This window comes from Lathyrus oleraceus, chromosome 7, assembly GCF_024323335.1.
Source record: "Lathyrus oleraceus cultivar Zhongwan6 chromosome 7, CAAS_Psat_ZW6_1.0, whole genome shotgun sequence".
Classification (NCBI taxonomy): Eukaryota; Viridiplantae; Streptophyta; class Magnoliopsida; order Fabales; family Fabaceae; genus Lathyrus; species Lathyrus oleraceus.
In genome coordinates this window covers 338967002-338979354 of record NC_066585.1, presented here as the reverse complement: position 1 = coordinate 338979354, position 12353 = coordinate 338967002, and the positions used below count along the sequence as shown (strand labels likewise).

At 38.4% G+C, this 12353-nt stretch overlaps 2 protein-coding genes across 2 annotated transcripts; both read right to left on the bottom strand.

The window, feature by feature from the left end:
- Positions 1 to 733: 733 nt before the first annotated feature.
- LOC127103709 (uncharacterized) lies at positions 734 to 1684 on the bottom strand. The gene is made up of 2 exons (XM_051040943.1): positions 835 to 1684; positions 734 to 738 (listed from the first exon to the last, which is right to left on the bottom strand). Exons 1-2 carry the CDS (start codon positions 1682 to 1684, stop codon positions 734 to 736), a joined length of 855 nt encoding a protein of 284 aa, XP_050896900.1.
- Positions 1685 to 8627: 6943 nt separating this feature from the next.
- LOC127103708 (uncharacterized) lies at positions 8628 to 9882 on the bottom strand. Its single transcript, XM_051040942.1, has 2 exons — positions 9128 to 9882; positions 8628 to 9015 (listed from the first exon to the last, which is right to left on the bottom strand). The coding sequence occupies exons 1-2, from the start codon at positions 9880 to 9882 to the stop codon at positions 8628 to 8630; spliced, it is 1143 nt and encodes a 380-aa protein (XP_050896899.1).
- Positions 9883 to 12353: the final 2471 nt, after the last annotated feature.

The window sequence follows — 12353 nt, the reverse complement described above, 5'->3', positions numbered from 1 at the left end:
GTCCTCCTCCTATTGGATGAAGAGATTAATAATATTTTTTTTCATATTTTAATATTATTATTTAATCTATTATTATTTAAATCTTAATTTTTTGATTGGGTAATGGAATAAGACAAGGATTGCAAATGAGAACCATGGATTAATTTGAATCGAGAATCCTGATTAATCCAAAGAAGCACAAGCAATTTTAAAATGTCCAATATGCCCCTTCTATATGATTTTAATTGATTTAAAACAATTTAAATCATCAAATCAAATAAAATTCGCATCTCTCTAAATACACACGATAAAAATAAAATGAGAATACGGAAAATTCTATTTATTTCTTTTGAACATTTTGGCGAAAGAATAAAAATAAAATGATTGAAAATGAATAAATGTCGTGCAAAAATTTGCTCGAAAAATTAAATCAGACGCACTAAAATGATCAGCGCCAAATATACTTATTGAAAAACTACAGTGTTTCTTTTAATTCTGAAATAAATTTTGACCGATTAAAAGGCTCAGACGGACCAAAATGCAACCTGAAAAAGTCGCCGAAAAATATAACAAGCACACTAGGTTAAACTACGCGAACCCGTAGGCTAATAATACTGGCGTCTGGAAGCTTGATTTCGAAACTTTTTACCCGCTTATTTTGTACGTGCTTGAGGACTGATTTAACCAATTTGTCTGTATATTCAAGAATTTATTCCGACTGATATTTTAAGTATTATTCATGATGAAATACATATTATGCTGTACATATGATGCAAACTGAAGTTAAAATCGAATTTATGAAAGTTTTAAAATGCCCAGATAAAATTAGGGTATGACAATATGCAGGTTTATCACCTTTCTGGATATTGATGGAAGGCACTTCTCTATGCAAATTCACCCTATACATGGAGGATAGTGTAGCAAGAGCATCTACTATTTGGTTCTCGTCCCGAGGGATGTGATGGAATTCTACTTCAGTAAAGAAAGTAGACAATCTTCTGGCATAATCTTTATATGGGATCAAACCCGGATGACGAGTTTCCCACTCTCCTTTAATCTGATTGATGACAAGAGTCGAGTCACCGAACACTTCAAGAAATTTGATATGTATATCAGTAGCCTCTTCCAAACCAAGGATGCATGCCTCATACTCTGCAATGTTGTTGGTGCAATTAAAATCTACCCTTATTGCGAAAGGTATATGTGAACCTCGAGGAGTAATAATTACAGCTCCTATGCCATGTCCATATGCATTGACAGTATCGTCGAACATTAAACCCCAAATGGATCTAGGCTCGGGACCTTCTTCAATAGTTGGATCATCATTGTCTTTCATTCTCAAAGCCATAACATCTTCATCAGGAAAGTCAAATTGCACAGATTGAGGATCCTCAACAGGCTTATGTGCCAAATAATCAGCGAGGATACTCCCTTTAATAGCTTTTAGGGTGTGATACTTAATATCATACTCGGATAATAGTATTTGCCAACGAGTAATCCGGCCGGTCACAACATGCTTCTTAAAGATATACTTGATTGGATCCAGTCTCGAGATCAACCAAGTAGTATGATTCACCATGTATTGGCGGAGGCGCTTGGCAGCCCATGCTAGTGCACAACAGGTTTTCTCAAGCATCGAGTACCTTGTCTCACAGTCTGTGAACTTCATGCTCAAATAGTAAATTGCGTGCTCTTTCTTACCCATCTCATCTTGTTGACCAAGGATACAATGCATGGATTCATCGAGCACGGTAGGATACATTATCAAAGGTCTTCCCTCAACAGGGGGGAGCGGGATGGGGGGCTCTTACAAATATTCTTTGAACTTATCAAAAGTTTGATAGTCTTTGTTCCAAACCACGGCTTGATCTTTTCTCAACAGCTTGAAGATCGGAGAGCAGGTTGCAGTCATATTTGATATAAACCTAGAAATGTAATTCAACCTTTCAACGAAGCCTCGGGCTTGTTTTTCTGTCTTTGGTGCAGGCATATCTCTTATAGCTTTTAGTTTATCGGGGTCTACCTCAATACCCTTCTGACTGACAATGAAACCGAGTAACTTACCAGACCGTACCCCAAATGTGTATTTGTTGGGATTTAGATGAAGCTGATATTTTCTCAGGCGCTTGAACAGTTTCAAAAGATGATCAAAATGGTCTACCTCTGTTTGAGATTTGGCTATCATAGCATCCACATAAACCTCAATCTCTTTATGCATCATGTCATGGAATAGGGTTGTCATGGCCCTCTAGTACGTTGCACCATCGTTCTTCAATCCGAAAGGAATCACTCTATAACATAATGTTCCCCATGGGGTGATAAACGTTGTTTTTTCCATGTCATCTTGTGCCATTTTGATCTAGTTATATCCGGAGAAACCATCCATAAACGAAAAGAAACTGTATTTCGCAATATTGTCTACCAACATGTCTATGTAAGGTAGAAGGAAGTCATCCTTCAGGCTGGCTCTATTTAGATCCCTATAGTCCACGCCCATCCTGACCTTTCCATCCTTTTTCGACACAGGCACAATGTTGGAAATCCATTGGGAATATATATATGTAATCAGAAACCCAATATCAAACCGCTTTTGTGCTTCTTCTTTGATTTTGACGGACATGTCAGGATGAGTTCTTCTTAGTTTTTGCTTCACAGGTGGGCATTCGGGCCGGAGTGGCAACTTGTGTTCAACGATATCGGTGTCCAAGCCTGGCATGTATTGGTAGGACCAAGCAAACACATCAACATATTCTCTTAGCAGTGTTGTCAACCTGTGCTTCACATTAGAGTCGAGTAATGCCCCAATTCGCACTTTCTTCTTATCTACCTTGGTACCCAAGTTGATCAATTCCATCGGCTCTTTGTAGGGCTCAAGAGTTTTGTCCTCTTGTTCTAGCAATCCGAAAATTTCATCTGGGATCTCTTCAAACTCTTCTTCCTCTGCTTCATACACTGAGAATTCAAAGTCAGGAGAGGGTGCAGGGTCATTGCGTTCAATTGGTTTATTAAGAAATCTACACATGCATTTATGTTTTTTATTTTTAGAAACTGGCTGAAATAAATTGCACATGCAAATAAAAGTTTCTCATTATGTTTTTGAAAGTTTTATTTTCTTTACCATTTTTCCGAATAAAACAAAAAGGAAAAAGACATAATTGAAATCAAAATGAACTTTTATTTATGCTATTAAGAGTTGCAACAAAATTCATGAAGCCCAAACAAAAACACCTCTGCCTTGAGTAGAGCAGAGGGCAACTTTTGAAAAACAGAAAAAAACAGCAAAACATATTACTCTGACACATGCATGACTTCAGGAATATCTATAGATGTCCAATTAGGAGTCCTCTAGCTTGATCCTCCTCTCGTTACAAAGTTTGGTCCTTCATCCGCACCATCTTGTAGGATAGCACATGAATGGTCCATAAACCCGCCTCTTCTAAATGTCTCAGAAATTAACTTCACCTCTTGAATAGTCCTCGGTACCTGGGTCGACTTCTCATAAGGATTAAACCCTAACCCACTACGGTCTTTGTTATCACTGAGTTGCACAATCATTCCCCAACCCGAGGTTTGGCCAACGGCCACCACTTATTGCACATATTTCAAAGATACCATAGAAGTTCCCACGTTATCCTCCTCATTGAGGTCCTCAATTCGCACTGCATTTGCAATATCAAGCCCTTGAAACGGGGTGATGACAACATCCTCTTCTACGTTAATGTATATGAAAGCAGATAATTGACTAATCATCAAGACTTGCTCACCATAAACAATAGCAAGCTTTCCATTTTGGATGAATTTCAATTTTTGGTGCAAGGTGGATGTGACGGCGCATGCGTTATGAATCCACAGTCTTCCAAGCAGACAACTGTAACCAATATTAATATCTATCACCTGGAAGAGAATTTGAAACTGATGCGAACCAACCATCATTGGTAAGATAATTTCACCCATTACAGTCCTGTTAGAACTATCAAAAGCATTCACAAGAACCTCGCTTGGTCTGATATCAGCACCAATATAACACAACTTGGCAAGAGTAATCTTTGGCATCACATTCAAAGAAGAGTTGGTATCAACCAAAACATGTGAAAGAGAATCTTTTTCATATCCCATGGATATGTAGATAGCTTTGTTATGCTTTTTCACCTCGGCGAGCAACTCATTGTCATAAAATCTTAGTGTGTTGTAAGACGTAATGTTTCCAAATACATGGTCAAACTGATCAATCGTGGCATCTGGATTTACATAGGCTTGCCCCAAGACTTTCAAGAGAGCCTTGCGGTGCGCTTCAGAGTTTAAGAGCAAAGCCGTAACAGATATCTTTTATTGGGTTTGAATAAATTGATCCACCACCTTATAATCACTCTTTCGTATCAGGCGCAAAAACTCTTCAGCCTCAATATCTTGTATGGGTCTACTCTCAGGAATGATCAATGGAGCTTTACCATTGTCAGGCTTCTCGACCACAGCCTTACCACCTCTAAGATTAGCAGGAGTGAAAATCCTACCGCTTCTTGTGAGACTACTTGCATCGACAATATTAGTGACAACTTTGTTGTTGACCAATGGTTTCTTAACACCATTCATGGTGACAGTGGGCTCGTACCCCCAAGGTATAGCTTTATCAGACAAACAGAACACTTCTCATGATTTTGCTTTAGAATACCGGCCTTGAACAGCTTGAGGTGCACAAGCACTAATGGAGTCTTTACTTTCAGGATATCCATAATCAAGTTTTCATCTTCGGTAATCATATTTACTACCCCATGCCCAGGAAATGGTTAGTTGTCACATTTGGCATGTCACCGAACTTAATCATCCCCAATCTCACCAGTTCTTGGACTTTTCCTTTGAATACAAAGCAATTTTCAGTGTCATGCCCTGGCGTGTCATAGTGGAAAGAAAAACGTTCATTAGGTTTATACCATCTATGCAACTTGTCAGGCACTGGTGGTGTGGCACGCTTCTCTATGAGATTCTGGGTGAGCATAGAAAGTAGTAGATCAGTGTATGTCATCAGGATTGGATCAAACTGGAATTGAGTCTTCGGGGGACGTGGATTTTGCTGAGTAGCAGATGTAGATGGTTGTTGTCTTCGTTGATGTCGTTGTTGTTGCCGCTACGGCTGATACTGAGGTGGTGGTTGTTGTGGATACTATGGATAAGGCTGATATTATTGTGGCAACTACAGATATGGTGAAGTATTAACGGGGAACATCGGGTGCGGTGGCAAGGGCAGATTTGGCATCGTAGGTGCCCCTGGTGCCACTGCGGCTAACAAGGGTTGTTGATAGTAGCCTGACATAGGATGTTGCACTTGTGGAGCTGGAGCTGCTTGGGAAGTTGGTTGATGTTGTTGTCTTCTATTGCTTGGTCGGTGGTGGAAAGTAGCATTAGCATTTCCTTCTTTCTTTTTCTTCCATCCACTAAACTTTTTGGTGCCACTAGCAGGTGCTGAATTATCACGAGCCACTCTTCCTTCTTTTACCCCTTCTTCGAGTTGTACACCGGACCCCACCATCTCGGTGAAGTCACGAGGCATGCTAGAAATGAATTTGTTATAGTAAAAGGAGTCTAGGGTCCTCAAGAATAGTTTGCACAAATCTTTTTCTTCAACAGGCGGAGTGACTAGGGCAGCAACTTCCCGCCACCTTTGTGTGTATTCCTTAAATGACTCGCGCTCTTTTTAGGACATGTTGCCCAATTGAGTACGATATGGCGCCATGTCCAAATTATACTTATAGTGTTGCATAAATGTCTCACCGAGATCAAGAAAGTTTTGTATTTTTGCACGCTCCAAGCTCATATACCATCTTAACGGAGCACCGGACAAAGGGTCTTGGAAGTAGTGAATCAAGAGTTTGTCATCATCTGTGTAGGCGGCCATCTTCCTATAATACATGACCATTTACGTCTGAGGACAAGTATTGCCCTTGTATTTCTCGAATTCTGGTACCTTGAATTTAGCAGAGACCCTTACATTGGGAACGAGGCACATCCCGCCCGCGTTCTTGCCAAAAAGATCCTTCCCTTAGAGGGCATTCAGTTTCTTGCTAAGAGCTTGGATTTGACCTTGTATTGCGTCCTCGGCAGCTTCTGAGTGGATGCTCGGGCCATGATATAAATTAGCGGGGTCCTCTTAAAGAGGGTAAGTGACCATATCAGCAGGTGATACAGTATAGTCAGGGTTTCCAAAGAGCATGGAAAGTTGAGCTCCATAGGGATTACCGCCATAGTATTGCAAAGTGAGCGGATGAGAAACCAGAGGTTGGGGTCCATAAGGACCATAGGGACTAAAAGTACCGGTTGGAAATCCTTAAGTCAATTCTAGCGGAGGAGTGAATCCTTGAAATCCATGAGGAGGGTCATAAGGATGGCCAAAGGAGTAAGCAAATCCGGATGACATACCGAAGTTGGTAGTTGTAGTAGCAGTAACCACAGTTATGATAGGAATTGTAATATGTATAGTAGTATAGAAACAACCAGAACAGACAGGGTTTTACACAAAGGAGTTGAAGCTATAAGTTCCAACCTTGCCATCAAGGTTTCAATCAATGCAGCTTGTTTCTCCTAGCTGGCTCGGAGAGTGAAAATCTCTTCATGTAGTTCACAGTTTGCTTGTTCGAGTGCATCCATCCTTAATTGAATATTAGCTCTTGTTGGATATCTCTGACGGGTAGCAGGCACTTCTGAAGAAGAGAATAGAAAAGAATGAGGCCATTGAAAAGTATTTTATTTTGACAAAATATGACAATAAATGATGCAAATGATGCATGGATGCACATGATTTCTTTTTACTTTATCACTTCTTACTTTCAAGGACTTGATAAGTTTTAAACATTTACAAACTTCTTTCAAACTGAAAGTAACATTGCATTACAAGGAAATACAATAAGTGATTATAAATAAAAGCAATAAAGAAAAGTACAAACAGAAATACAACAAATCAAGGAACCCTAGGCCTAGTCTTCAACTCAGCCTTCAGAGCGGTCTTCTCTTCCAATACTTGTCCAAGAAGTCCTTCGATATTTATCAGCTTCTCCTTGTGTTGATCGAAAGTAAACCAAGATGCCTTGAGATCTCTATCCAGCCTTTTCCTCTTGGCGACCCCTTATTCTAAAGCTACCCTTTGTCAAACAATCACATCTTCCTTCTCTTGTAGTTGACTACGGAGTTTAGAACATTCTGAAATTCTAGTTATCAGACTTTAGATGTCACACGGGTTGTTATGACATCCAATTCTGCACAGACAGGAATTATGCAGAACTTAAAAGTAAGTGCAGTAAATAACACAAGTAATTGTTTACCCAGTTCAGTCCAACATGACCTACATCTGGGGGCTACCAAGCCAGGGATGAAATCCACTATTAGTAGTATTAATTCAAAGATAAACTCACCCGTTTACAACTTATCACTTAATCCCTACCCAATGCAATTTCAATCTTACACTAAGATCAGAGTTCCTACTCACTCCCCCTCAATCACCTCAGTGATTATTACCTTTAATCAATATTAAAGACAATTTGAAGTCACACTTCAAACAACTCTTGATTGTGCTTCACAGCTTTAATCAAGATACACAGCACTCACGCTTAAAAGCTTTGAGCGACACAACACTTACAACTCAATGAACACCCTATGCCACAACAATCATCTACTTGATAATGGCTTAGCTTACAAGATACGTCTAATACAAGACTCACAAAAATACAGCAATGAAGTATGATGGACACACAAAATCTTCACGCCTCAAAATCCCCGAAACTGAATGAAGGAACGCCTTCCTTTTATATTGCAGTACCTGGGCTTTTGCACCTGTATTCTCCTGAATTTAAGGTCACGCGAGTTCCCATAAATTCAACATTTTGGTTACTAACAAATAGGCTATTTGTTAGGTTCATTAAATGTAGCTTGGTTGTTGATTTCCTGGATTTTCTCTCAGCTGTTGAATCCCTGAAGAATAGCCTGAGAAAAACCTGAAACAGAAAACTGAACAACCTACAATATAGCATATGCTGTCAGGAATGAATGTCACGACATTCAGCTTGACATCAAGGTCCATATGCTGAGTCTGTTTTTCCAGAAAACAGACTGTACAATTTTGCTGACCTGTACATGATCAAAATGACCATACTACAGTAACAGCTTACATTAATAAATGTCAAAGTGTCCAATTTAACATTTACACATTTGGCCTTAAGTTAGTTCTGTTATTCTCTTGAAGAACAGACTAAGTAACATGCTGAAGTATAGCAGAACACCACTCTGTCTAATGTTCAGTAGCTGCTATCAATGATGAATGTCATAACATCCAGTTTGACATTCAGTCAGTAGGCCTTATGCCAGGTCTGGTCTTTCCTTGATAACCAGACTGGAAATAAATACTAAGTTCTAACAGAACACCAGCTGTTCTATTCCTTAGTATCTGCTGACAGGTATGAATGTCACAGCATCCAGTTTGACATTCAATAAATCCTGTGTTAGCTAATCCTGCAGTAACTACTCAAGTGTGTCATGACATCAGTCAAGACATCAGAGTACAGTTAGATATTCTAACCTACAATGTAGTCACACATACATACCATGTCATGACATCAGTCAAGACATTAGTAACCAGCTAGTGTTTTACCATATAATGCAGCCAATTAAGCACCTACACATTCCCCATTAGCAAAGTAGAATTTGTTCTCCCAAATGTCTCTATATTTCACTAATTGGGCGTTCTCTTCCTTTAGCTTCTTGAATTCCTCAAAAGAGTCATGAGCAGGTTTCACGAGCTCGCTACCCAGAGGTGGTGGAGGTAGGTATGGCATTTTGTACTTGGAAGCCCAACTTTTAACCCAAGTGGTATAAGGCTCTTTTGCCACACAGTTTTGAGGACCTAACTCGGAGTTTTTCTTACGAGAAATATGAGACCAAGCCTTCACAACATCCCTTCTAATATTCACATTCTCTTCACCTTCTCGAATGATAACAGGAGTAACCAAAACAGACTTAGGCTTATCATCCAGGAATAGCCAAACTGACAGTATGCTAAAGATGGATTATAGGTAATAACTCCCTTGGTACAAATAAGAGGTAGGTTAGGGAATTCTCCATAACTCACTACAATCATCCCAATATCATAGGTCACATTGTACCATACTATATCCCTAATAGTAAGAGCCATAAGCTTTTTTGACCACATGAGATTTCCTTGTTGTAGAGAGTGGACTGCAGCAAGTGCGAAATAAAAAACTTGTACAATATAGGTGCACCACAACGGACCCATCCACCTTTCTTCTCGGTCCTAAAGTGGATGAAGTAATAGACATCTCCTAGAAGAGTAGGAACCATATTACCAGTCATGAAAACCCGAATAGCATCCATATCGACAAAGTCTTTGAAGCTTGGAAAGAGTAGAATCCCATAAATCATCAAGGCCAAGATTGCCTCAAATACATCATTACTCCCCATGTTGGCATAATGTGAAGCTCTTTCCACTAAATACTTGATGGGGAAACCGGAAATTCCTCCTTTAGTGGTGAGGCCATTTTCTACTTCGCCCTTTGGAACATGTGGAGATTCCCCAATAACATAGGACTTTCGTACCTCCTCTCCTCCAATAAAAGGGACCTTGTTACGGATCGTAATTCCCACAATGTAAGCGAATTCTTCGAGAGTCGGGGATAATTGATAATCAGAGAAAGTGAAACAATGATATGTTGGGCCATAAAAATGTGAAAGAACCCTCAAAGCCATGTTATCCACTTTCACTTTCATCAAAGATAAGATATTTCCATACCTCTTCCTAAAACCATCATGATCTTCCATACGAGTGGCCAAGTCTTGTAATAGAGACAGATCTGGAACGGGGAAATTGAACTGGAACTGACTCCTAGCTTCTTTTTCCAAAGACATCCTCTAAATAAATGAGAGAAGTTTACAAAAGAGTATGCTTTTGAATCATTGAAACTAAAATGATAACTAAAGTTTTTTGACAATTTTCAATGCAAATGCTTTACCCATCTTCAAGGATCACAACCCGATTTATTGCAAACTTGGAAAATAATTCGTACATCGCAACCTTTAGGGACAAACCGGCGTAACATCAATCCGAGGGACAACCGAGGGATGTACCGGTATTTTTTATCGAAGGGACATCGAGGGACAAACCGATATAGTATTTCAAGGGAATTTCTTTGTCCAAGTTTGCAATAATCCAAGTAATATTTCCTTGAAAATGGATAAAGGATGTTATGATACATGAATGCATGAACATACAATGCAACGTTATTGGCTTAGGATCACAAGCATGGAGCCAAGGTGGATAATGTCAAACCCCCATCCTACAAGGTATATGCTATAAGTTTAGGAGATAAGTAATCGGGTTCTAAAAAGGTGCTTGAATGTTAACAAGGCATGCTAGCAAGGTATAAACTCTAATCTACAACGTCCTTGAGAATTGAATCAAAGGTGCAAGATATAAACATGATATCAACATTTTAGAAGAGGAAATAAAGCATAATAATATGGAAAATCAATAATGTTCATATATTTCATTCTTGATGAGTATCAAATAAGTTATGGTTCTAATCATACAATGTGTTACTTAAACATGCCAAAATTAGGTCAAATCAAACATGAAATCAAGGGAAAATGAAAAGGACCAAAAAATGCAAAGTAGACAGAAGCAAATGTGTTCCACAATGTCATACAAACATCAATATGGAATCACAAATCAAGAATCAAAATTGGAGGTCCATTTCAAGTCAAAAACAAACATAAACATCAAAATCAACACCTAAATGAGAACTAATTGAGAAAGGGTTCAAATGAAAAAACTTTCAAAATAAGAAAGTCTCCAAATATCAAATTAAAACCAAGGACTCAATTATTTAATATTGATCATCTATCAAGGACAAGTTGCAACTTGAATCAAGCAAAAAGGGCAAAAGGAAAACCCTAATTTTGAACTTTAAGAAATAAGCTTCAAATGAAAAAGTGACCAACATAAAAAATGTCACCAATCACCCAAGGAATCCAAAAGTGTAACTATATACCATTTATGAACCCATTTGAAACACTTAGGATTTTCAAACTTTTGAAATAAATGGATAATAAACCCTAAAAATCAAACTAAATGAAAAAATGCTTCAAAATAGAAAGCTCAAAGAAGGAAAAGTGTCACCTATTATATAAGGATCATACACAAAACGTTTGGTATTTTTATCATGTAATCTGAAATTACTATGATTTAAATACATTAAAAATAATACTTAAAAAAAAAGAAAAATGATTTTTAATTTTCTATTGGTCAGTAAAATAAACAAAAAACATATTATGGAAGAGAAAATTATTTCAAACAACTTTCATGTTGGACATTTTTCAAAATTCCAAAGGGTTTGAGAGATATTAAATAAACAAAATAATTAAAATAAATAACAAAAATAATTAAAATGTAATCTAGTGGAAAATAAGGGAGCAAGGTCTATGGTAAGCACACGCGCAGATCTGACCCTTTTCCTCATTAATAAGGTGGCTCAGTGTGAGCCAATGGATCTAATGTAAGCCCGCCATAACGCGTGTTCTTAACGTATGAGAACACAACATAATTTGAAATTTGGAGGGACCACATGTTACACTCTCATTGGTCCATTTTTGAATTTTGGAGGGATGGACGTGTGGTCGCCCGAGAAGGCGACCGGACCACCATGGGCGGTGGCCGGTTTCTGGAAAAAATAAAAATAACTTAAAATGTAAAACTCAAAGAAGCAAAGTTGCTTAGAACTTTATGGCGAGTAAGATGGTGGAATCCAAAATCATTTATGAGTACTCATTAAGGCCAATCGAAGATAGGAACAAAATGAAACCCTAAACTGAAAATCAAGATTAAATTCCACTCAGTTCATGAAAATGAAATTAAAAGCTATGTTGATCATCAGGAACAGATTCTCAACAACATGGCATCAAGAAATTTAAGGTTTGGTTCAGATTTCATACTTCTTGAAAATCACTTGAGTGGCTGATTTCAGAGAACTTGTTCTTCCTATACAGGCCACTATTTTGCTTGCTTCAAGTTGTCACACCTCCACCATACTTTAGAGAACCTTGTTGAGCCAAAGGAATAGCTTGAGGATACTTGAGATTTGAAACTCGATTCAAAGTTCAGAGGTTTAGTAAGAAACTTTGCAGAGGTTCAATGGCTTTCTGAGCTTGAGAATGGCAGTGCATAAGCCTCTATTTATAGGGGGTGTGTTTATCACTTACTAAATACCCTCAATTAGGTTAGAGGGTAAAACGTAATTTTGCACAATCTTGCAAATCAAGTTTTGGTGATATGGCCTTTATACCTTTGCTAATGGTATGTGCAGACACACTACACTCTCCCT

Coding starts and splice junctions, on each gene's coding strand:
- LOC127103709 (XM_051040943.1), bottom strand. CDS start 1,684: ATGGGTAAGAAAGAGCACGCAATTTACTATTTGAGCATGAAGTTCACA.
- LOC127103708 (XM_051040942.1), bottom strand. CDS start 9,882: ATGTCTTTGGAAAAAGAAGCTAGGAGTCAGTTCCAGTTCAATTTCCCC. Junction 9,016..9,127: donor CTCTTACTATTAGGGATATA/GTATGGTACAAT, acceptor ATCCATCTTTAG/CATACTGTCAGTTTGGCTAT.